Here is a 26651-nt window from a genome sequence, read left to right on the forward strand (position 1 = left end):
ACCTGTTCATCATTTGTACATCTTTTTTTGAGAAATGTCTATTCAGTTCCTTTGCCCATTTTTAAATTGGATTACTTGCTTTTTTGCTAAAACTGTAGGAGTTCCTTATACATTTTGGACATTAACCTGTTAGCAGGTATATGGTTCGCAAATAATTTCTCCAAATTCCATAAACTGCTTCTTCGTTTTGTTGACTGCCTTTGCTGTGCAGAGCGTTTTATTTTGATGTAGTACCACTTGTCTATATCTACTTTTGTTGCCTGTGCTTTTCATATCAAGAAATCACTGCCAAGACCAAAATCAAGAAGATTTTCCCCTATATTTTCTTCTAGTAGTTTTATAGTTTCGGGTCTTACATTTGTCTTTAATCCACTTTGAGTTAATTTTTGCATCTGTTGTAAGATAAGAGTCCAGTTTTATTCTTCTGAATGTGGCTGTCCAGTTTTTCCAAAGCCATTTATTGAAGTGACTATCCTTTTTCCATTGTGTATTCTTGGCACCCTGATTGAAAATCAGTTGATCGTATATGCATAGGTTCATTTTTGGGTCTCTCTGTTCCACTGGTAAATTGCCAAATGTATATTAATGAACCTACTCACAAAGAATTCAGGCAAGATTTTTCATAACTACAGATGTAGTCATTGATAGTCCCCACAATGACCACATGACGGAGATGGAAAGCTGACCACTGCTGCAGTTCTGGGTCGTTCTGCAGATCATTGTTTAAAATCTTCCCTGACATCATCATTAGAGACCTGCTAGTTGAAAGAGGGATCATTTCATGATGCTTCAACACCAAATGTATCTCCTCACTAAAAGGCTACAGTGCTTTTCTAAACCTCCAGTGCTTGTGTTCAGCATTCATCTCAGGATACTACACTCAGATAGACATCTAAATCAGGGCTGGTTTGTTTTTCCCTCCAGCTTCCATCAGAAGTATGACTTGTTTACCTGTCTGGATTCTCACCTTCCAAGCCACTATTATTTTCTAAAGTAGCATTTAGAATCATTTAAAATCTTAGGGATAATCCAGATAAAACACGTGTGTTTTGGGGGTGTGTGTGTGTGTGTGCTGTCAATTGTGTAAACCCAATTTTTCAGGCACAAGCTTAAGAGGTGTAAGTGGTTGTAAAGAATCTGTTACAACCCAAGAAACTTTGTTAGTAATATATAGCACTAAACGTAGATTAACATTTTCACTTGCTAACAAAGAAATGAGAGACCATAGATGAGAATAATCTAACAGAAAATCTGTAATCACATTTGATCATGAATTTCAACCTACTAAGCTACAAGTATATACAAAGACTGTGATTAAAGTTTGACTGACTTTTTCTGAGGGAAAAAGCAAGCCAAGGGAAAAAAGAAACTAAAACCATACAGAAACAAGAAACAAGTACAGACTCTTCACAGAGAGACAAGAAATGCCAAAGTTTTACTCAAGGCTCTAGATCTTTAGATAGTTGCACACAATCTTTGAATCTAGTGCACAAAATGTGCTGCCAAAGCCTACTAGGAATAATAATATACTTGTCATTCAAGGGATATTTTAAAGAATCACTTTCTTTTGTACTGTACCCAAGAAGAATAATTGGTACAGTACAACGCATATATTGTTTAGTCTTAACTACCTTAAAACTTAATTCTTTTTATTGTTATGATTTTTAAAAAGGGATTTTAAATACACTATTTGCGTAAAAGTTGGAATTAAGCCTTAAACTTGCTTTTTAAATATATTTTCAATTTTTTTGACAAACCCTTCATTTAAAAATCCTATTCTTTCACTCAACATGCTTTTATTGTGTATCTACTATGAACATCTTCCTATATTAGACACTGAAATATTTCTCTATGAAACTTAAAAAAGAATTTTTTTTTTTACATTTTTTGAGATAGACACTGAGACTTTTTTAGGCAGACAAGAAGAGTCAATCATTATACCTCCATTTTTTTCCATAGCAATTTTCCTTGTTTCTCTATTTGGGTTAATGTCATCTTGTCCGCACTCAGTTATCGTGTTAGAATGTGGGCAGTGGATAAAGCAACTTGAAATGACTCAGTACTAAAAGTATAAGTTAAAATAAAGGCTCCTAGCCAAAGTAAAAATGCCCTTAACCCAATTATTAGAGTACCAGAAAAGGTGGGGAGTCAGGGAGGTTTCAAAATCGTAATATTTCAAAGACAAACATAAGTTGGTATTGTAAACTCAGAACTTAAAAAAGGAATGTTAGAAAATTTTAAAATTCTGCCCAGAACCCTCACAAGACATTTGAAACTTGTCTAATTAAGGATTACTCAAACATTTAGAAATAGATATTGTACAAATTATATCAGAAAAAGAGCAGTGTTAAAGGCCATATTTGTGTTAATACTGTTACCAGAAGTAAACTACATTCATTAAAATTCCATCTTAACAATTGTGTCATGAAAAACACATATAAATGACTAAACATAAGGATTAAGACTTCTTACCCCATATTTACATTGGCGGGATGTTGCTCCATACTGGAAACGGCATTGTTCATCAGCATCATACACCTGACCTGGGGCCACAGCTGGATAAAGAAAGTCACGCTTGGGAGGCTCATTATCAAGGCAAGTACCACGGCCTGAACTGTTCAACATAAAGGATCAAAGGAAATTAGGTACACTGTGGACTATTTCAATCACAGTTATGAAACCATGTGTTGAGCTCTTTGTTTTAATAATTGATGCATGAAAAACAATATATTCTACAAATAAATAATCATATGGCAAAATAGAATATCTTTACTAAAACTTGAATAAGAGCTCCAATAGTTTTTTTCCAGCACCAAGACACAATATAAGCATCTCACAAAACAATCTAAAAATGTCATGTTGGCCCTTAAACACTGATTTAAACTAATTTCTGAAGGAATCAAAACAATTTCATACTGCTCTAAGCTTCTTGTTTGTTTTCCGTGGAAATATAACCACATCTGGTAGTAGAATCAAAAACATAAAATGTGGAAAAAAAATTGTGGTTGTGATCCTTAAAGACCTAATCTATATACTTCCACCTTGGGCAGAACAAGAGATGCTGTGGTAAGACATGTCCAAAGCTTCTTGAAATATTTCAATAACAAATGGGCTGAATGACAGATGAGGCCAAGATCCAAAGTTGTCCTCTCAAGTATATTAGAAGTGTTTAGTCTCTCAAAAATTTCATATTTCATCTAGGATCATCAGAGTTGGAAAAGAGAATGTTCTCCTCTCTCTATAATTTCTGCTTTTCAAAGTATGCTTGCACTCAAACATAATATTTTAATTCAGTGGAACAAATAACATAAAGATCGCCAAAAGCCAGAGAGAATATCTTAGTTTAAACAGCTTTATACTTTGCTAAATATAATTGTTCATTTTTATTTAGTCAGTGTGCATAAAATAGGACAGATGCTTTTTTACTTTCATTTCACATGTGAGTAAGTTAGAATTTTTAAAGAATTCCTATGCCAACATTTAAAAATTTTTTCCAACATTCCTGTCAATTGTGCCAGCACTTGGGGTTTTTTTTCCAAATCTTTTCCATCCACTTTGCCAAAGGAAAATAATTTCACAAGTAGAAGTTCCTCAACTATTATTTAGGACAGTACAAATTTTCATTTATAGGTAAGTAAGAAAGAACCATGCATAATAGTGTTTCATATTCACTTAAAATTTTATCATATTCTTAAAATGCAAAAGCAAATTTGTTAAATAAAAATGTATATTTGCACAGTAGCAAATAAATACCTTTAAAAAACTGAACCATACTATGCATAAGGTGATAGATTCAAAGACCCAAAGGATAGAAAATTATCTTCTTTATGCCCTTTTTCTTTCATTTATGTCCCTCTTGATTAATTTTTTAAACAATAAAAATATTTAAATGGAATATTAAATGTGGTACTGAATACATGGATGTTATTATTGGCTATTATAATCATTTCATTTGTCACTGCTCTAGGTGTCTAACTAATAGAGAACAACTTTTTTTTTTTTTTGAGAACAATTTTTTTTCACCCAACTATCCAGATTTCATGACAGACTGCTTTTTATTTTCTGTTTTTTGTACTTTTAGAAATTGTCGTGTACCTCACCTCAGCAAGAAAAACTATTTCTAAGTGAATTTTAAAAATAGTAAGTTCTGGGCTTCCCTGATGGCACAGTGGTTGAGAGTCCGCCTGCCGATGCAGGGGACATGGGTTCATGCCCCGGTCCGGGAGGATCCCACATGCCCGGAGCGGCTGGGCCCGTGAGCCATGGCCTCTGAGCCTACGCGTCCGGAGACTGTGCTCCGCAACGGGAGAGGCCACAACAGTGAGAGGCCCATGTACCGCAATAAATAAATAAATAAATAAAAAATAGTAAGTTCTTTTTATTTCATTATGTAAAATATATGGGTATGCAAATTTTAGACAAATGTAATTCTACTAGTAAACTCAAAATTTTTATTAAGGTTAGTGATAAAGTGGTCAATGTGAAAAAGTATAATGGAAGAAGAATTTATGAGATAATTGTATTAGTAGTTTAATTTCCTAATTTTCCTCCTAAAATATTAGTTTCATCTCTATCTACAACAAAACTATAAAAGTCTATCTGAAAGGAGCTAAATATATAATAAAAATAAAATATCAAGCTAAGTTCTATATAAATCATTGGGAAAATTTTAAGCACTGAAGTACTTAAGTACAGGATCCTACAGATAAAAATATTTGCCAATAGCATAACAAAGAAAGTATAAGATATATTCACCTAAGTGGCACCAACTCAAAATCCATTAAAAATTATTGTACATTATTACTTTTATTACTACAGAAAATTAACCTAAAAACTTAGAGGAAGAAGTATGTGGACCCCCAAAAAGAGTTTAAGATTGGGATAACCTGAGGATCCTGAGGAAAAAATAACCTGAGGAAAAAATTATTTCCTGATAGCAAACTGAGAATTGGCTTAACCCAGGAGGAAGCAAGAATAATTGCTTCATTTAAAGTTCTTGTTCCCAGGTATTAATGGTCTTCAAATCACGGTTCACGTTCTGTAAAAAATACCAAATCAGATGACCATTGCAGGAGCCTCCAGACGACGAAGTAATGGCATGCACTGTGGTCACCTGTGAGAAAATTCTTCTGAGAAAGTCTATCCCAAAAGTGATTTGTGTTTCAATTCTTTGGAAATAACTATTGCTTTGTATTAATGTGGTCTAGTTAAATATCTAGACGTCTCGTTCTCTCTTCCAGTGTATTTTTGCAGAAGAACAAAACACCGTATGAAATACAATAAGTGAAAAATTATATAGATCTTTAAATAATGAACATGTATTTAGGAATATGGCATCAACAAAGACCTTTTAAAATGGGTTTGGCTATATTTGTACAAAATATCAATGCTTGCAAGTCAAGGGTCTTACCTACTAGTATTGGCTCCAGGATACCAAGTGTGGGATACGTGCAAGGTTGATTTAAACTGTTTGTACATTTTGGGTAGAAAATGTACTACATATTTTCCTTCTGGTAACCATAAACATTACATACAGTAAAACCTTGATTAAAGTATTTGGGGGGTGAGATAGTTTTCATACTTTAATTCTTAACTGAGGGTTAAGCTACGAAAATATTTTTTTTTTGCACAATGTTACTAAAACTTGTCTGCCACTTTCCTGCTACTTTTAAGTAAGTTAAATCTATAGACCACAATTATTAATTAACTCTTAGAAGATAATAATTCTGGATATGTTCATGCCTCTGTACCATCAATTACCATTATGAAATATCACAGATATAGGTATGGAAGGTAGAGGACATGAATCTGAGAGATGTATATATAACCCTAGGAGTGCTTTTCTTTGTTTTTTTTCCTTAGAAAATTTCCCAGTTTCAACCTCAATCATACTCCTCTTTGTTTCCCCAAGAATTAACAAATATTCTGATTTTTAAAATAATAATTTCTTTGGTTTTCTCAGTAATTATTTATCTCCCAATTATTCATCTGCCTGCTCTTGGATTCTATATAAAAGGAGTCATACTGTAGGTTTTCTTTTGTGACTTTATTCTTTTGCTCAATATTATGAATGTGAGACACATCCATGTTGATGTGTTTAACTGTAAGCTGCTCATTTATATTGTTCTTTGATATTCCATTTAAGACTATGCTACAGTTATTTATCCATTCTTCTATTAATAAACATTTAAGTTATTTCTAGTTTCTGGAAATTGCAAATTATGCTGATATAAACATTTTCGTATAGTCTTCTGGTACCAATGCTTTTCTTAAAAATATTAGATATGAGTTATTTTCTTATATTTTGTAATTGTCTCCTTTTAACAAAAAGAAGTTCTGAGTAATTTTTATTTAATCTAGGGTTCTAGTTAATCAATATACAATTCTTATGATACTGAGCCTAGAGTTATTTATGCTACTATTTTCAAATTAATAGTGGTAATATTATATACAAATCATCTTGAATTTTCTCATAAAATGCCACTTTTAAGTATAGCTGGTTTGTGCCCTGGTGTCATATGTGAATTTTTTCACTTAGAAAACATAAACCTCACTCATTAATAAATGAAATGAAGAACACTGTAGTTTCCATATATGAGATATTATTACAACTTACTGTTGTTAAGCATAGATATACTTGTCCTGAACAAAACTGTGTACATAAAAAGTGGAACTATGATTAATTCCCTAGCAGCATATATTTCACAACTAAAAGCCCAATCCTGATTAATATCTACAGCATTATAGGTAATTATTGAATTAATACACTCTACTTTTGTTTATGCTTCTAAAACAAGGCAAAAAAATGTCTATTAGTTTGAGAACATGCTTTTCCCTTGATTATGAAATTAGTAAATCAAAGTATGTTTACATTTCCAGAATCCTTGCAATATGATAGCAAAGTCATGTTTTATGTATTCTACTTCTAATTAGAGAAGTCTTATTTACATAGTTCAAAAATTAGCCTTAAAAATAGGTACATGAGCCAGAGTTGAGTCTTCAATGAAAATTTACAGATCCTTATGTAAAATACGGTCTGTTGGCTTTGTTTCCAGAACACATGAAGACATACTCCTAATTGAAATTTTAGATTTATTTTTCACTTAAACAATTATACTATAAAGGACAGACCTTCAGTCTACAACACAGTGGGTCAATTTAAGAAATAAATCTTTCTATATAACCCTGTACATATCTTAACAGTTTCTTAACAACAACAACAAAAAGTTAACAGATAATACCATCTCCTACTTTTTCCCACAAAATTGTGCTAATATACCTAAATTAAGCAAAAATGAATTAGGTTAACTCATCTATGGCAAGTCAAGTGTCTTACCTACTACATTCTCATAAACTGCTCTATCAATCTTCATAAAACTAACAATATTATTACCTTCTAAAATGAGTTACTCTAAGTCAGACCTTTCTTTCTTGCCCTCTATATGACTAGGATGCTTGAATACAACTGAACTTGAGGCTTCCAATATACAAACACTATTCTAGTAACATTTACTAAGTTATGCTCTTTTTCTCCATATGTAGTTATGACTTATCAAAGATATTTATGGGTTAGAGTGAAGTCCCAAAATGTGTCAGATAAATGGAAGGAGAAATCTGTTTTGCTAAGCTGTTTTGGGGTTCCACATAAAAAAGAGGTCCCAACTATAAAATTTGTTTTCTCTCTAATAAATTATTGATAGCGACTTTCAAAGGTAATTGGTATAGAGGAATTGTAAGCACCTTGCTTGTCCTGTTCATCTTATATCACTTCTCTTGCAGCTCTACTTTTCTACCTAGTTCATCTTCAACCATAATGTTGCTTCTCTTTTTTTTCAGCTTCCATCCTTTCTGTGAAAATGGCTAGTCTGTATTTAATTTGGAACTGTAGGAAATTTTGCTATGGATCTCTGACAGTTCAAACAATATAACAGACTTTAATTTAAATAGAGCAAGAGTTGATTCACAGAGGCCCCAGGATTTTTGAAGACTATATGAAATTACTCTGTACTACCACTGAGTGGTGGAAAATGTATGAAAAACTGGCCTAAATTACTTCTGGCTGCCTTCCACTGCCTGGTAAATTAGCCCACAGACATCAATGAGTGTGAGCCATAACACCAGGTTCATCTTCTCTAGTTTCTAAATAAATAAGTAAATAAATAAATAAATAAGTCCCGCAGGCAGATAGGAAGGACACTACCTGCAAAGCCGTCGTCGAAAACATCAGAAGCTGGCATAACACGTCCATTTTAACGGTAATGGGTTCTTTATTATTTAATCAGGACGGCTTCTGGGCGATTCATGAACCACTTATTGAATCACCGAGTTTAAGAAATCTGAAAAAAAATATTGGGAGTTGGTAAACACCATCTCCTGATTGATCAATAGCACCTAGTGTTTCAGAATGACACGAGAGACTTTTTACTCTATTGGCATTTAAAGGCCATGAAACTGTTTTCAGTTGAACATAGTGAATAGTGAATCTCTATAAATCATAGAAAGCTCATTGTTAAAATCCACCATCATCTTTGGCCTATACAGTCACTAAGTAGAGAAAAGTATGCATTCTGTTGGCTGGGCTGCAGTTCCTAAACAATTCATCTTTCAAGATTTCTTTTTCTTGAGAAGAGAAACGAAAATAAAATGTTATGACTCTTTTTGAGCCAACTATAAAACATAAATGTAATCTCAATCCCTGATCAAAATATCACTGTATTTTTTAAAATATCACACATAGCTGTTAAAGCAATTAAGTCCACTGCATTAATAAAGAGGAAAAAAGAAATTCAAGAAAGTTACTATTATGTCTTTGTGCTCCAGTGAACTGACCTTTTTAAAGGGCCTTGTGTTTAAAAAAACTTTATTGCTTGGTCAGATTACAGAGTTGTTCAGTTTACTATTAAAGAGGGAAAAAAAAGCACCAACTTTCCCCAAAATCTCTACCCATTGTCTTTCACATCTATCTTTTACTAATGGCTTTAACTTTGTGAGCATTCCCATGAGGATGCACAACAGAAATATTTTTATAAAATACAGGATAATTAAACCCATGACAACCCTGTCAACACTAATCATGCTTACACATAGAAAATGCAAAGAGGCAATAAGGCTTACATAATGCTTTTTGGATTAATTCTTTCAATTAATTCAATTGAACACTTTATTGCAACTAGTAATAATTTTACATCTCTGACAAAACCAGTGGTGATTTCTTGACTGTATTTTATCAGCAATTTAGGGATTCCCTTTTGGAGTTTAATGGCCTTCATAGAGCTTTAACTAGGCAGGGTCTGGCAAGAAATCAAAACCGGTCCTTGTATTTAGTATACAGAGATTGTCCTAGCAAATGGGCTGTGCAATAGAAACAGGATAGAGGAGAGAGAAATGGTACTTGGGAAAAAAAAAAAAAAAGGAAGTGGAGGAAAGCCTTCAAAAATCCCCAGGAATACTGAGCATGCATACAGTTTGTCTTTCTGGTGGTAGACACTAAGATTCCATTATAAAAACATGTGCCAAGTCAAGGGAGAAATTCCAGACTGGCTTGACTTCTGGGGAGAGTAGATCTTCAACAATGTTTAATATTTAGGTTATATGATCTCGTTAAAAACATCTCAGAAAATGATATTGCTAGTACTTTCTGTTAATTACTACCAAAAGATGTCAAACAAGTTCTCTGTGGTCTATCTTTATAGTCCTTTACCCAGTTTTGGCACAAGGTAAGTACAGTGTTATAATTAATCTATTACTAACATTAAAAATTGTTAGGTTATAGTATGGTTATTCAGAAGAGCTACCTTCTAAAATAAATTTCTAATTCCTTCAATTTCATCATCACATTAATTAATTCAAAAGAGTCCATTTTAAACATTTATCTTTTGATCTTTGATTGAGTAAAGCATTGTGCTAGGTAATTGAAAATCTCTTGTTTGTGGCTTTTAAAAATATGTAACTATAAGTTTTAAGAATATAATCTGGCTATTAGCAGATATGAACCAAAATTTTAATGAATAGTGTTGCCCTATATAACCTATCTGAATTCTAAAATTTTACACTATAATCATGTTAAGGTGAACTTTGAACAAAGACAATTTTTAAAAAGAATTTTTGTGCTTGCCTGTACTTTATGTATGACTCACTTTTTCACAAAGTATTTAATCTCTCCTCCTCAGAAAAAAATGGCACAAAATAGTTGAAGGTAATGATTGAGCAATAGTGCTTAAAACCTCGATATTATTTAAAATAATACTATACCACTTAATGAATGTCTATTAAGGGTTTTATATACATTACAGTGTTATACATAATTATTTACATGACAACCTGATGATGTGTGTATTACTACCTAAATTCACTCAACAAATGAGGTCACTGAATATTAGGAAGGTTAAGTAATAATGTCCAAGGTCACACTGTTAGGAAGTGAGACCTAAGTCTATCAGTTTCCAAAGTCTAATCCTGGAGCCCGATGCAGATGACATGTGGAAAAACATCTGCTTTCCTAAACATAGTTATACCTGAGCTAATTTATATTCTTCATACTTAAATAAACAGACTCTTGGAATATATGTTAAAGGACCAGCAAAGAAGTTCTCAAACTGTAGAAAAGATGAGTCACTATAATAAATTTTCAAAGACAAATTTTCATTTTCTCATTTTCATTTCCTGGGTGTTGGTTTTTTGTTGTTGTTGTTTGTTACTATTAGATACTTTGGCATTCCTATAGAACTTAGTTTTTTTACCAACAAAGTGAAATATGTAATCACTGAATTAAAGCTTGGCTTATGCGCTATTAAATTATATAAATCTAAACTCTTTCTGATATTGCTTCCCATTTATTTAACAATTCTAACACTCACATCATCAACCCCTTTTACAGCCTCGCTTCAGTTCCCCTCATCTGTTCAGTTTGTGTTCTGTTTGAGTATGCAGGAGAAAATTTGCCACAATGATATAGTAAAGTATTTTGGGAACAGCCTGAAATATGGGAACACTGGGCCCTATAAAAGTTACTCATTATGCAAAGTTTGAAGCACTACATATTAGGCTTCTATCAATGGCTTACTTCTGGAGCAATTCATCATCACTCTCCAGAGATTACTTACTCTAGAAAGCTGGTGATATAGTCTCGACTGCAGGCAGACCAGGAAAAGGGATTGGTATTTGCAGTAATGTGAGCTGCCATAAGTTTCGCTGCTTCATGACCTTTCGTCCCACAAGAATTTCCAATTCCATCATGGTTCATACCAAAACTGTTTTAACAAGGAAGAAACATAAGAAACATAAAAGAAACAAAATAAGAAAAAATAAAACAAACAAACCCTCAATACATCCTTTATTTCCTTATTTGATCATTTATTAGCCTTATCAACATACGGCTTCCATCAAGATAGACCAGGTCCTCTAAGGAAATATAGAATTAATGTTAAAGAGATTAAGGAATAATTCAATGATACAATATATTTCTAAGTCTCTCTAAATTTATCATATACTCTCAAATGTTATCTCATATGATACAGTCTCTCCTTGAACAGAGAGGGGATATATATTAATTCTAACTTTATAGATGAGAAAAACTGAGATTTACTAAAGATAATTAACCTGTTAAAGATCACACAGTTAATAAGTGTTGAAATTGTTAGTAGAACCTACCTCTAACATGCTAGAGTTCAAGCTACCTCACTTGCTGAATCCAAAAGGGAATTATGAAAAGATAGTTACGACCCATAGAGTTCTAGGTTATAGGCCAAACATAAAAGTTCTTTTTCTTATTAATATGGATAAAGGAGAATTAAATACATTATGTAATTTATGTTTGTGTGTGTATGTGTCTTCAAAACACCTTTTGAAAGATCCTGATACATTTAAGGATTATGAATATAGCCTTTTCTTTACCATGGCCTCCCTGATTTTTTAAAGCTTTTCTTTGTCATTTTTTCCTGTGTCCTGTAGCCATGCTTAGTGTTATCAATGTGATTTAAAAACACATCTCAATGATAAATCATAAAATTTTTCTGTGGATAAATGGATAAATAAAAAAGGATCTACCTACTGCATATGAATAAATTTAAGCCTTTCATCACAAATAGCCAGAAGTTTAGGTGAAAATCACTAAAAAAATCCTTATTGTGTCCACTGTGACATTCTAATAAATGCACCATGATATGCGTTCAAGGGAATAAGTAATTTGTGTGACATGAGTATACAGATATGAGTATACAGATAAGAATAGTTGCTAGAGAAAAATTTGGAGAGATAGTTGAGAACAGATAATCACAAGATAATAAATGAAAGTAAATACTGATACTTTTGGCAGTGTACAGACTTTGAACATTTGTCAGAAAGAGCAACTGAGGATTTCTGAGTAGGAAAATATGGAATTGACCTGTATTTTAGACAGATCATTATAGTAATTCTGTGGTGGAAACAATAGAGTGGAAAGAGAATTGAGCCAGGGAGCACAGAGAGAAGATGATACCCAATTAAGAAATGATGTAGGTCTGAACTAGGGCACGGGATAGAGAAGTGGGATTAGATTTGAGACATGTTCAGGAAAGTGAATGAACTGGCCTTCATAAATACAATATAAAAGAGCTATAATAAAGACATATAATATGTCCCTGTATGGCGGGAGGAGGGAGGAGGAACTAATAATTCAGGTATAGGGACTAACATAAGCAAAGGAAGAGAATCATATGAGAGCCCTTCCACATAACCAAATAACCTTCCAAGAACATCAATACTTAGCCTTCTTGTGTTTGACATCAACACACTCAAGTCAACCTCTTCTAGGAACATAATGGTGGAATTTACTGTTTGTTGAATTAGACATATATTCTGTGAAAACAATCAGCTATAGATTTACATTAAAAATTCCTCACTATAAATTTATAATTCAATAAGCTTAATATTCTACACTTCTCTCAAAGGTTGATGCTATGATGTGATTACTACTATGATTCTTTTCAAATGATGATACTGATAGCTTAAAAAATATTATTTCCTTTCAGCAGTAGTCTCATACAAATCTCTGAGTAATATTAAGATAGCTGTAGGCAGGCACAGATAGCTTTCAGAAAATCACTTCTGAGATTCCCAACTTCCTTACTTACTCTTTTCTAAAAAAAACGTAAAGCTTCTTTTGAAATCATATTTCTCCCACGTTATAAAAGAACGACTTATCTTTCAGTCATACATAATTTTACAATAGTTCATTGCCTTTGGCTATAAAAAATGGGTGTCAAGGAAAGAGACAACTGGAAACATTTAGGGTCAGCACTGAGAAAAAGAATGACTTTATTGATTAAATAACATGTAGTTTCTTGTTTTCATCAAGTTTATAGGAAGATATAATCAAATTAACAGCTGATGGGTTGTTAAAAAATTTGATGATAGATCACCATGGTTACGCTTTGACAAAGAATTCAAAAGGAGCTCAAAGAACTGAGTGATATTTCTATAATAAATTCCTTTCATCTTATCTATTTACATATGTGATCCAATTTTCTCAACATTCACATCTATAGAAACAAAATAAAGAAACTGAATTGGTGCTAAAATCCTGCCTCATTCTAGCAGTAATGAAGTAACGGCAGTAATTGAAAATATACATTTAAAGATACATCTTCTAACAAAAACTTTATTTTTACATTTAATTATTAAAATTCATAATATGTATATATTCTTCTAATCAATTATTAACTAATAATTGTAATGTAATGAACATATAATTCAGAAAAATATTTTTTATGATCACAGGAAATTTTAAAAATGTAATTGCAACTTAAATTTTTTTGTTACAGAGATATTTGATATAATTAAAAATACTTTTAAGCATAAAAACATATTTTAAAAGTATATTAAGAAATATTAAAATATACATTAGGATTGATATTCTGGGAGGGAAAGGAAGAGCAGACATATTGAGTTAAAGGAGGGAAAAATATGCAAATTTTGGCTATAAAAGAAGAAGCTGTTAGTGTATTTTTTAAATAATCTTTTAAAAAATATTTATTTATTTATTAATTTGGCTGCACAGGGTCTTAGTTGCAGCATGCGAGATCCTCACTGCTGCATGTGGAATCTAGTTCCATGACCAGGAATCGAACCTGGGTCCCCTGTATTGGGAGCACAGAGTCTTACCCACTGGACCACCAAGGAAGTCCCCTGTTAGTGTATTTTTAAAATGCATAATGATGGTTACCAAATTGCTATGGCATTTAGATTCAATCAGGTATATTTAAAGGAGGTTTTTATTTTTTACATACTAATTTCTGCAGTAGTCTAGAAATTCTATCCTCTGCAATTAGTTAGACATAAAAAATGTTGGACATCAACTGAAAAATAAACAATAGGGTACATAGTTTTTAAAACTTCAGAAGTATAGGGAGGAGATATGTGGATATATGTATATGTATAGTTGATTCACTTTGTTATACAGCAGAAACTAACACACCATTGTAAAGCACTTATACTCCAATAAAGATGCTAAAAAAAATTCAGAAGTATATATGGGAAAAGATTTAAAAACTAATGAACTCAAGTATCTGAAGAAGTAAACCTTAAATTCTATTTCTACTTACAATCCTTATAGTTTAAGTGTCAGATGCAGAAAGCTGTCTTAAGGATTTCCGTTTCAGGTGTCTAAGAGAATGTATACTTTTGCAGCTTATATTTAAAACATAAGAAATCCCAGAAATGACCTGACCAATGTCAACTAGTTCACTAACAGTGACACAAAGTGAAATGGGAGTTTACAATTGCCGTTTATGACATCAGCTTCAAAAGATCCCTCTAGGGCATCGCTGGTGGCGCAGTGGTTGAGAGTCCGCCTGCCGATGCAGGGGACACAGGTTCGTGCCCCAGTTCGGGAAGATCCCACATGCCGCGGAGTGGCTGGGCCCGTGAGCCATGGCCGCTGAGCCTGCGCGTCCGGAGTCTGTGCTCCGCAACGGGAGAGGCCACAACAGTGAGAGGCCCGCGTATCGCAAAAAAAAAAAAAAAGATCCCTCTAATGCACTGACCAGGCCGGAGAAAGACAGTGTGTGTGTGTGTGTGTGTGTGTGTGTGTGTGTGTGTGTGTGTGTGTGTGTGTGTGTGTGCGCGCGTGTGTGTGTATGTGTATGTATATATATCTATATCTATATCTATATATACACATATATATTACAGATAAGCTCCTTCCTGAGGAAACTCTATCAGTGAGGAGTTTGTCAAAAGAAATGAAACTTACTAATGATTAGAGAAAATAAACGAGTCTACTTTAAACCATCATACTGGCAAAAATTAGAATGTTACCTAGGACTAAGTTGACAGTTGACAGTGGTGTAGAGAAACTGGGATCTTAGCACGCAACAGTTATAGTGTGGTCAGGCAACAGTTCCAGAGAGCAATTCAGCAGTATTTGGTCATATTAAATAGAGGAAACATTATGACCCAGCAATCCTGTTTTTGGAGAGATATCCCAGAAATATTCCCAAAGGGAACATGTATGAGGATGTTCATGACAGAATTATTTATGATAGCAAGGAGTTGAAGACAATCTAGGTGTTCGTCACTGGGGAATGGATAAATAAACTTTGGCAGATGTATATTATGGAATATTAAGCAGAAGTTGGAAGCAACAAACAAGATAGATGTCTACACATAAATATAGGTAGATCTTAAAAACACTGAAAAAATTGAGAAAAGGAACAAGGTCTATAGCACTATATCATACATGCAAACAAAAATTACATATATCTTATCAAATAACAAAGAAAGGCCAAGGAATTGTTCCAGATTAAAGACTTTAGAGACATTACCAAATGCAACAGAAACTGGATTGGAGGGGGAGAAGGTTATAAAAATATTGCTGGGACGATTGAGGAAATTTGAATAGGACTATATATCAGATAATAGTAGTGTATCAATGTTAAACTTTCTAATGTGATAATTATACTCTTACGTAAGAGATTATCTTTTCTTCTCAGGAAACAGATGCTGGAATAGTTAGGGATAGGGGACATGTCTACTACTTATTCTCAAATAGTACAGAAAAAAATACATGTACATATACAAAAAGAGAGAGAAAGAAATGTTGCAAAATATTAACAATTTTTAAATCTGACTCAGGGACACAGAGGAAATCTTTCTACCGTACCAATTTTTCCATAAGTCTGAAAACATTTCAAACTTAAAAAGTTAAAAAATAGGGCTTCCCTGGTGGCGCAGTGGTTAAGAGTCTGCCTGCCAATGCAGGGGACATGGGTTCGAGCCCTGGTCTGGGAAGATCCCACATGCCATGGAGGAACTAAGCCCGTGTACCACAACTACTGAGCCTGCTCTCTAGAGCCTGTGAGCTACGGCTGCTGAGCCCACATGCCATAACTACTGAAGCCCTCACGCCTAGAGCCTGTGCTCCGTAGCAAGAGAGGCCACTGCAGTGAGAAGCCCATGTACTGCAATGAAGACCCAACGCAGCCAAAAAAAAAAAAAAGAATAAATAAAATTTTTTTAAAAAGTTAAAAAATAAACACAGACATATATAAAACAACCTGCAATATTTTGCAAGGATACATATGAATTCAAATATAGATATCAAATTTATTAAAGGAGTTATCTATGGGAGGGAAGAAATGGAAGTGGAAAATGGGAATATAGAAATATATGCACATATATGAAACAAAAAGGGTCCTTGCTGGGACTGATAATGATGTTGTGACCAGAAATAAGGACAGACAGATAGATAGAAAATAAACTCAACTCTCTGCTCTTGAGTTAAAAAATAATAATTAAAAAAAAAATAAAAAAGAACAAAAGAGAGTTTGGTGAACCTGGCGCCCACACCAGTGAGTGAATAGTGATAACAAGAAAATACTTCCATGGTTGGTTTTATGTGTTTAACAAAATTAATCATTTAAGTTCAATAAAATTAATAGATTAGGCAACGATTCTCATTTGTGGAGGGTTAGAGAAAGAGAGAAAACTGGGAGAGAAAGTCTTCCTTAGGCCTCTTGTGATTCCCCCACATTTTGCTGAGTATGCCAAGTCTGCAAGGCCTGCTCTTAACCCAGGCCATTCCTCAGGACAACTTTAGGAAATGAAGTAACATCTTCCCCTGGACAAAGCACGTTTACTTACTACTTGCTATAAAACTATTAGATTTCCCAAGCTCAGTGTTTCTCAGTTTGTTTGTTTGTTTGTTTTTGCGGTACGTGGGCCTCTCACTGTTGTGGCCTCTCCCATTGCAGAGCACAGGCTCTGGACGCACAGGCTCAGCGGCCATGGCTCATGGGCCAAGCCGCTCCGCAGCATGTGGGATCCTCCCGGACCAGGGCACGAACCCGTGTCCCCTGCATCAGCAGGCGGACTCTCAACCACTGCGCCACCAGGGAAGCCCCTGTTTCTCAGTTTTGATGCAAACCCACTACATGTGTGGCATTCATCTGGGCCATACTGTGTTGCCCATGTGGGATTTGGGGCCAAAAGGAACCAAAATAAATATGCTGATGCTTATGCTGCTTGCTGTGCTGAAGTCTCTGATCCAGGAATCTCATGTCTTTTGCTCCATGCAACAGTAATAAGCTAACTTATTAGCTTATAAATAAGGTAAAATCAAATCTCAAACTCAATGAGACAGAAGTTTGTAGTTGATTAGGATAATATACCCAATTATGGAAAGCTAAGTAATCCTGAAACTAAAGTACTTCAAAATTAGTCTTAATTTTTCAGAAAATGAAGCCCCAAATCTATTAAAACAAAGTAAATTATTTCCCAGGAAATAAATTATATGTTGAAGATTTTCAACTAAATCTCCCAGGGGAAACAAATGAAAGATCAAAAATTCCCTTTCTCATATCTTAGTACTTCTGATTTATTTCAAAAGTTTAAAGGACACTCATTTCTACATTTTGAGTAAAAAGTTTTCCCTTTTCCTCTAAGATATCACCCAAAACCAATAAGAAAAATAAGAAAAAAACCCCACAAACTTTACATTTAATGAAAAGTAGGAAACTTCTAAAACCATAAACCACCATATCAATGTATGTGGAAGGCTGATTGAATACAGAAAAATTAGAAGAATGTGGAAAGACACACAGAGAGAGGGGACAACAAGAAGTGATCTAAGCTAAAACGAGTAGAGCATGTTCTCCAAAGTTAAGTGCAACAATCTGAGGGACAAAACCAGCAATACTTTCTTATAAGCAATTGGTGTAAGGGTGCAAACTGTTGGAATATACACCCTTGCTCTAGTTGTCAGAGGAAGAGTAGATGGGGCTAACTGGGGAGTCATAAAAACTATATTTGTAGGAATCAGTCTGTCAGTGAGGAAAGGTGAAAGAGAGATTCTACCTTGCCAGCAGTTGTTAAAGAAATACAGGGTTAAAGAACTTGAATCATGCAATACTGTATATCAGTAATAAATTCCTGCTGAGAAAGTAGCTCTGGTGCCTACCCAACATAAACCTTCTACAAGTAGTTCATCCAGAAAAATCAAACTCATTCAAAGATGTATGATTCAAAAGGAACAAGAAGTACGTCTAGAATATATGAAATAATTTTTTTAAAAAAGAACAGGAAAATACAAACAGAAGATGAGAGACACTTGGCAGAAAAAAATGTTGCTACAGGAAAGAGAAAAATTGGACACATATGAACTCAAACTTAACGAAGACATCATTTCATAAAAACAAGAATTTAACGCAGAGATACAAGCAATCAGGGAAGATACGGCAAGATGAGAGATGAAAGCATGAACTGTCAGAGGAAATAAATGTGTGTGTGTGGGGCGTGGAATAAAACTATCACAGGAAAAAGGCCATGATGAGTTAGCAAAAAAAAAAAAAAAAAAAAAAAAAAGGCAACTGCTCAAAACATTCCTCATAGAAGTAAAAAGAGCAAGCAAAATAAAATTGTACAGGGCTTCCCTGGTGGCGCAGTGATTGAGAGTCCGCCTGCCGGTGCAGGGGACACGGATTCGTGCCCCGGTCCGGGAAGATCCCACATGCCATGGAGCGGCTGGGCCCGTGAGCCATGGCCGCTGAGCCTGCGCGTCCGGAGTCTGTGTTCCTGTGCTCCGCAACGGGAGAGGCCACAACAGTGAGAGGCCCGCGTACCGCAAAAAAAAAAAAAAAAAAAAAAAAATTGTACAAAGAGTTTAAAAGGATCAAAATAAAGGAATCCAATATATATATCGCTGTTGTCCCTAAAGAGAAGAATCAAAATAATAAACAGAAAGAAAAGTGACTTAAAAATACAAGAAAAATTTCAAGAAACAAAAATGGCTAAAATCTCATCAAATGTGAACTATTCTACTAGGAAAAACTGACACAGGTGAATCCACACTGAGTCACATCCTAGTAAACTTACTGGACATCAAAAATAAAATATATTTTGGGCAATCAGGGCAAAAGAACAAATTACCTATAATAGTAAAACAATCAGATTAACTTCAGATTTCTCCATGGTGACATTTAACACCAGCACACAATAGAGCAGTGCCTAGGAAAAATCGTGTATCCAGCCAAACTGAGTATAAAAGCATTTTGAACAAGAACTCAAGAAATAGAGATGTTATGAATCATTCTAACAAAAATTGCTTCAAGATAAACTTCAGCTTTGTTTAAAAATAATGTAAAAGTTTGATGGTTTATTGACTCTATGTGACTCTATTTGAGTTTCATGGCAGGCAATGCATACAACACAAGTGCAACTGGTCACCAGTCAGATTAACTCCCTTGTCATACTTCTTTTTTTTTTTTTTTTTTTTTTGCGGTACGCGGTCCTCTCAGTGTTGTGGCCTCTCCCGTTGCGGAGCACAGGCTCCAGATGCGCAGGCCCAGCGGCCATGGCTCACAGGCCCAGCCGCTCCGCGGCATGTGGGATCCTCCCGGATCGGGGCACGAACCCATGTGCCATGCATCGGCAGGCGGACTCTCAACCACTGCGCCACCAGGGAAGCCCTGTCATACTTCTTAATTATATTTTCTTGTTTTGTTTTTCTGAGGTTAATTTATTCTCTTATGTTCATAATATATGTTATTTTATATCATACATACTTAAGAGAGAATAAAACATATATTTACATTTTAAAGAATTATAAAGCAAACATCCATGTTATCTCTACCAAACTTAAGAAATACAACATTTTCAGAATAATAAAAGCTTGTCTCCTGTATTCACCTTAACAGTTATATTCTTCTTCCTCCCCTGAGAGAGAACTACTATCTTGACTTCTGTTATCAGGGTTATCATTCCCTATGCATCTCTAAACAATATATGTTAACTCTGCCTGGTTTTGAAATAATAAAGTGGAATCACACTGTATATATGCTTTTAAAACTTGCTTCTTTTATTCAACATTTTTTTAGAAAGCATCATCTCTGCTGAGCCGTCTAGCTATATACCTCATTCATTTTCACTGCTATATAGATTTCCTTTATAGATACACCATTTAATTATCCATTCTATGATGAAGGATTTGTTGTGGTTCCTAATATGGGGCTACTATGGATCATGTTGCTATGAGCATTCTTAAACATAATTCCTGGTCATATATGTAAGAGTATCTCTACAACAGCTTCTTAAACTTTTGGTGTCCTTTATATTCTTAAAAATATTGAAGACCCCAAAGATCTTTTGTTTATGAGGTTGTATGTGGTGATATTTATCATAATAAAAATTAAAACTGAGAAACTTTTTAAATAGTTATTAATTCATTTTAAGTAATAATAAACCCAATACATGCTAACATAAATAACCATTTTAATTTAAAAAACCTTCCCAAACAAAAGAATGTCAGTGAGAGTAATAGCATTGTTTAATTACATTTTTGCTAATCTCTTTAATGTGTGGCTTACTAGAAGATAGCTGGATTCTCATATCTCCTTCGTCATTCAGTCTATTGTGGTATTTTGTTTTGGTTGAAGTATATGATGAAAATCTGGCCTCACACTAATGTATAGTTAGAAAGGGGAAGAGTATTTTCGTTAGCCCTTTCAGATAATGATAGACTTTTTGATTCTACAAGAAAACTTGAAAACTAGTAATTTCTTAAAGGTTAGTTGAAATGTGGATTCTGAATCCATTATCAGTGATCTCTTTGTATCCTGTTTCATCAATATCACCAATCTCATTGGAAAAGTCTTTAAGCATTAGGAAGCTGTCAAGCTCATACTGACAGTTGGAACTTATCCTAAATTTGAATTTTTGCTCAAAAGCTCAAATTTTATCATTGGCAATAAATAACGTTGGTTGTTTTCCTTGAACAGTAAGCTCATTTGTTCATTTTTCAAGTGAATTTCTGCCAACAACCCATAGTTTCTCATTTGTTCTTTTAAATAAAAATTGTGTTCCAGGGAAAAAGCAGCTAGTTCATCTGAGATATGGAGCAAAACGTGCTTTACATACTTCCCATTTTGTGATACAGATGATTTGATAAAAGGCATGTACTTAAGGGTCATGACTTAATAAAATTAGTAAGTCTTTTGCTTCATCAAAGACATTCTTAAGTGAAACTGGCACGATGGTGACAAATACAATGACTATTAGTATGGTTTCCTTGATTCATGCTAAAGTACCAGTACATACCCATCACTGTTTTTGTGAAGAGTAAACAACACAGTTTAAAACAAAAAAAAAGACAAATTAAGTCTTAGTATTATTATGAAAGTAGGTTTAATCTGAAAGTGCTTTGGGAATCCCAGGGACTATGGACCACAATTTGAGAACCACTGCTCTGGGATATTTGTAGAAAATAAATTCTTGGGTCATAGATAAAATTTCAACTTTGCTAGATAATACCAAACAGCTTTTCAAAGTGGTTGCACCAATTTGCATTCTCACCTGTAGTGTATAAGAATTCCAGTTGTACCCCATCTTCACCAATATTTGGTATTTTCAGACTTTTAAATTTGTGCTAATCATGGTGGATATAACATATTTTCCTGATTATTAATCAGATTGAACATCTTTTGACATATATGTTTATCAAGCATTTGGATTTCTTCTTTTGTAAAATGTTCAAGTACTTTGTATATTTAATTTGTAGGAGTTCCTTACATCAGCTGCATGTCATTTGCAAACATCTTTTCCTACACTGTGTCCAATCTTTTCATTTTATGGTGTTTTTCAATTAAGTTTTTAATTTTAATGTAGTTAATTTGGTCAATCATATACTTAATGGTTAGTATTCTTTATGTCTTACTTCTATTATATGTTCTAAAACCTGTAATGGTTTGACTTCTACATTTCGGTGTTGTTGGATCCTATGGTAAGAATATATTTAGCTTTGTAAGAAAACGCCAAACTGTCTTCCAAAGTGACTGTTAATACATCTTAAGCTTATTTATGGTTTGACACAGGGATCTAGTTATACTAGTTACTTCACTAAGCAGAAAGTATTTTTTCATATTTTGTTTTATTCACAGTACTTAATATCTGATCAGAGTTTAATAATTGGAGATGAACACTTAGAGGATTAGTGAAGTGAACAAAAAATCTATCAGCTGAGATTTAACTTGGATAAACTGAGGAGACTCACAAGGTTAAAATGCAGATCTAATAAACATTCTCTTATAAAGCATGGAATCCATAGAATCTGACGCTCCATATTCACTACAATGAACTTCATTTTTTTCTGCACTTGTTCTTGAAATTACCATAACTAGAGTTATATAACTCACAAATACAGGAAGGCTCAACTCTGCTCATGGGTTCTGGGACTAATTTTGTTCACCATTAGGGAGAATATAGAGAGACTGAAGCCAATAGCTTTGTGGAACAGCAATAAATATGGCATGTTGTTGGTCCAGTTCAGTTCTAGTTTTTGAGGTAATTGTAGTTGTTGGGCTCTGGTCCTACTTCTTGTGAAAAAGACACTACCTTGCACATAAATCTTTAGTAACTGAATTACTTGATTATTTCACCTACTCCTGAGACTCTGAGGCCTTGACCAGTATTCCACTTCTTTTTGATCAGGGATTCCATTTGGCTTAGTGGTATTAAAGTTCTGGGTATGTAGCCCAGGTTCCCTTATGCTTCACCCTCTGGGATACACACTTACAGCTATCTACAGGACTTCCCTGATATTGACAATTTCCTGACTGAATTTTTATCTAAACACTGCTGGCAGACTAAACTAGTAAAGTTCTCACAAAGTGAATTGGATATGATGTGCTTAATTAATTAGTTAACGTAAGTTACTTTAAATAGACCCCGTTGATTATATAGGAGGAGGTATTGGGAACTAGACCAATTTAGAAAATAAAAGCTATGACTATAGCATAGGAACACATAGTTGCTTTATTAGAGTGTTATTTTACTCATGGTTTTGTGTCCTTTTGTTAAGAACTATTGATGCTTATGCATTGTGCTGCTCTAGGCAAAAATATAAGGTCAAGGCCAAAGGGAGAGAGAAGACAGTGGCTGTGGAGTGTGGTTAAAAAGAAAAAGATGATGCAAGCAGGTTTGTCAGGTTTGATCAAAACCCTCAGCAGTTTAATTTCTGTAGGAAATATTGTGAAGCAGTGAGTTTGAAACTCTGGTTGCTAATCAATATTTTCATATGTAAACATTTAAAAACACAATTTTAAATAACATAGGATCTTAAGAATTACAACTATACCATTAGAGGGGAAAAAAAGGCACTCTATTCTTTTGGCCTGATTTCTTCACCTGCCCTATCCAGCAGGGTTTCTCTTCTCTGGGGCACGGTCCTACCTGGATGGTCCCTCTCACTAAAGTGCAGCCTAGGTTCTTGACTTCACCCCATATGAGGACAGGTGTTCATTCAGTGCATGGAGAAACATTCAGGAATCATACAAATCACCTGTTAACCTATCAACACCATTTTAATAAAAAGGTTAATTAAAATCCTGTCATATATTTTTTATGAAAACTGACATTAAGATTTCAAAATTAATACAGGAAAGTAAAGGGTCAGAAAAAAACCAAGAGGATTTTGAAGAAGGAGGGGAGAACTTCAATATCTGTTATAAAACTATGGTAATTAAAGCAACATGATCTTGGCACAGGAAACCTTTGAAAATAACAATAAAAGCTCCAAAACAAAAATGGACCAATATTAACATTTGTTAAATCTAATTGGTGTGCTCATGGATGTCTGTCGTAACACATGCGCACATGCATACAAGCATACATACACAAACACAGAATATTTCCAAGTAAAATATTTTAAAAGAAAATATATAGTGAATTCATGTACCTGAACATATAAAGAATATTTTGTTCTAAAACTTAGCAATTAAATTTTCCTTTCAGACCAATTATACAAGATAGCTGACTTGCCTTCGTAAATTGACTTAGTTCTAAAGTTTTAAAGCTAATTTTGGGGACCTTGAAACAATTTACTCCAGAAATAATAGTATAAATTATTTTTCTATGTCCAGGGTAGCCTACACAAGCCTATTTAATCTATTTTGCAGGCTAAAACTGTGCATCTGAAATGAAAAATAGTATATGACAACACTGTTGGAACTAACAATTAAACAAAGTGGAATACATTTTTTTTTCTGTAGAATTAATAGTACTCAAAGAAAAGCAGGTTTACTAAAGGAAAAGATAAGTGAAAGTTACTGAAGAAGTACTAAAAGGTACTTGTAAGTATTATAAAAAAGTTCTGTAGGTAAATGGTTCTGATTCTTTTATGTCTGAATCTTAAAATTTGTGTTTTTCTTATTTTCCTTCATAAAGATATACCACGAACACTACATAACCCCAACCTAGCAGTTTTGCTTTTTGTTTTGGCTCAGAGGTACAAACTTCCAATTCCAAAATAAATGAGTTATGGGTATGAAATGTACAGCGTGGGGAATATAGTCAATAACTTTGTAATATCTTTGTATGGTGACAAATGGTAATGACTTATTGTGGTGGTCATTTTGAAATGTATAAAAATACCAAATCACTGCATTGTGTAACAGGAACTAACATAGCGCTGTAGGTCAATTACACTTCAAAAACAAACAAACTCATAGAAAAAGAGATCAGATTTGTGATTACCAGAGGAAGTGGATAGGGGGAGGGGGAACTGGATGACGGTGGTCAAAAGGTACAAATTTCCAGCTACAAATAAGTACTAGGGATGTAACAACATGATAAATATAATTAACACTGCCATGTGTTACATATGAAAGTCGCTAAGAGAGTAAATCCTAAGAGTTCTTATCACAAATTTTTTTCTATTTCTTTAATTTTGTATCTATATGAAATGATGCATGTTTACTAAACTTATTGTGATAATCATTTCATGATGTATGTAAGTTTAATCATTACGCTGTACATCTTAAACTTATATACATTGTTACATTCAATTATATCTCAATAAAACTGGAAGAAAAAAGAATACAAAAAAAGAAGTGAGTTAGAAGATGTTCTTGAAGCAGTTGATCAAGAGTTGGAAAACTGACCAAGAGTAGGAAAAGAGAAAGTGAATAAAAAGACATCTTCCTTCAGGAGAGGAGCCTTTGTCTTCCTTATCACTGTATCCACAATACATTCTATATTAGGTAAATATAGCAGGTGCTCAGTGAATCTCTAGAATCAATTAAATTGTACATCATTGAGAGAATACCTACTAATCAACTGTAAATCATGAGACATAATTTGGTAAGTATCATACATGTATACCTCCCTTGATGGTAAATAATGTACTAAAAGTATAGTATCATATAAAAAGTAATAAGAGGGGGAGAGGGGAGGTTGTGGGTCAAAATAAATGGCATCACCAGTCAGAGACAAGATGGTTGCTATATAAAGACTGAGAGATTATGCACTGAAGGTTATTCATTAAGTTAAGCTTCTATAACTCAGGGAGAGCCTATCATATATATTAATCTATTGTTACGCACGCTTTTCTCAAATACTTTTCTTAAGTAAAGTACATAGTTTTCTATGAAACTGACATTTTTTCATTTGAAACTATATGTAACAGAACAGAACTTCCTTTTATACAAAGGTAGATAGATAAATAGATAGATAGATATGGAGAGATATATATAAGGAGAGAATTTAAATTTTGTATTTTTTAGTATATATAAGACGCAGCTCATTTGTGATTATATTTTACATCATTTCACCATATATTACATGACCACTTAAGATTTCAAAAGTAATACAATGTATATTGTACCACAAAATAATAGCTTACACTTGATTTTGGTACACTATTATTACTGGTTCTTTTGGAAGATTTGTAAAAATGAAAAAGAGTAAACATAGACTACTGAGTATAAATTTAATATGCATTTAGTCTGGATTCCTTTAAAAATCAAAATAGATGTTTTCAAACCTAACAAAATCTGTACAGCTAAGGAAAATCTTAAAATGCTTAATTGAATTTTCGTGTCTAAGCAATCAATTTTACCATGTTGCTAATATGTTATCATCATTATTCTTGTTAGATAACCATGGTATTTTAAACCCTGCCTTTCATTTTGTTAAATAATCACTAGTACACAGAACATGTACTTTTAAATTCTCCACTAAAAGAAAAAATCAGTAGATGATCAATCAGTTCTTCAAAAAGATAACACATCTACAAATTCACAAAAAAAGAAGTTTCCTAATGTTTTTTAATATGATTAAATTTCTCTTCAAACAGTGATGAGATAATTATAGTCTAAACTGTGACAACTATAAAAGCTCAAAACTAA

General features: G+C 33.6%; 1 protein-coding gene across 1 annotated transcript in view; it reads right to left on the reverse strand.

Moving 5' to 3' along the window:
* ADAMTS6 (ADAM metallopeptidase with thrombospondin type 1 motif 6) overlaps positions 1-26651 on the reverse strand; it is a 262877-nt gene that overhangs the window by 110820 nt on the left and 125406 nt on the right. Inside the window, exons 9-10 of the mRNA XM_019929977.3 lie at positions 11103-11249; positions 2473-2614 (exon numbers count right to left, since the gene is read on the reverse strand). Coding sequence (XP_019785536.1) covers positions 2473-2614; positions 11103-11249 — 289 coding nt within the window. The remainder of the gene's footprint in view (positions 1-2472; positions 2615-11102; positions 11250-26651) is intronic.

The sequence above is a fragment of the Tursiops truncatus genome, chromosome 3 (genome assembly GCF_011762595.2).
Source record: "Tursiops truncatus isolate mTurTru1 chromosome 3, mTurTru1.mat.Y, whole genome shotgun sequence".
NCBI classification, from domain to species: domain Eukaryota; kingdom Metazoa; phylum Chordata; class Mammalia; order Artiodactyla; family Delphinidae; genus Tursiops; species Tursiops truncatus.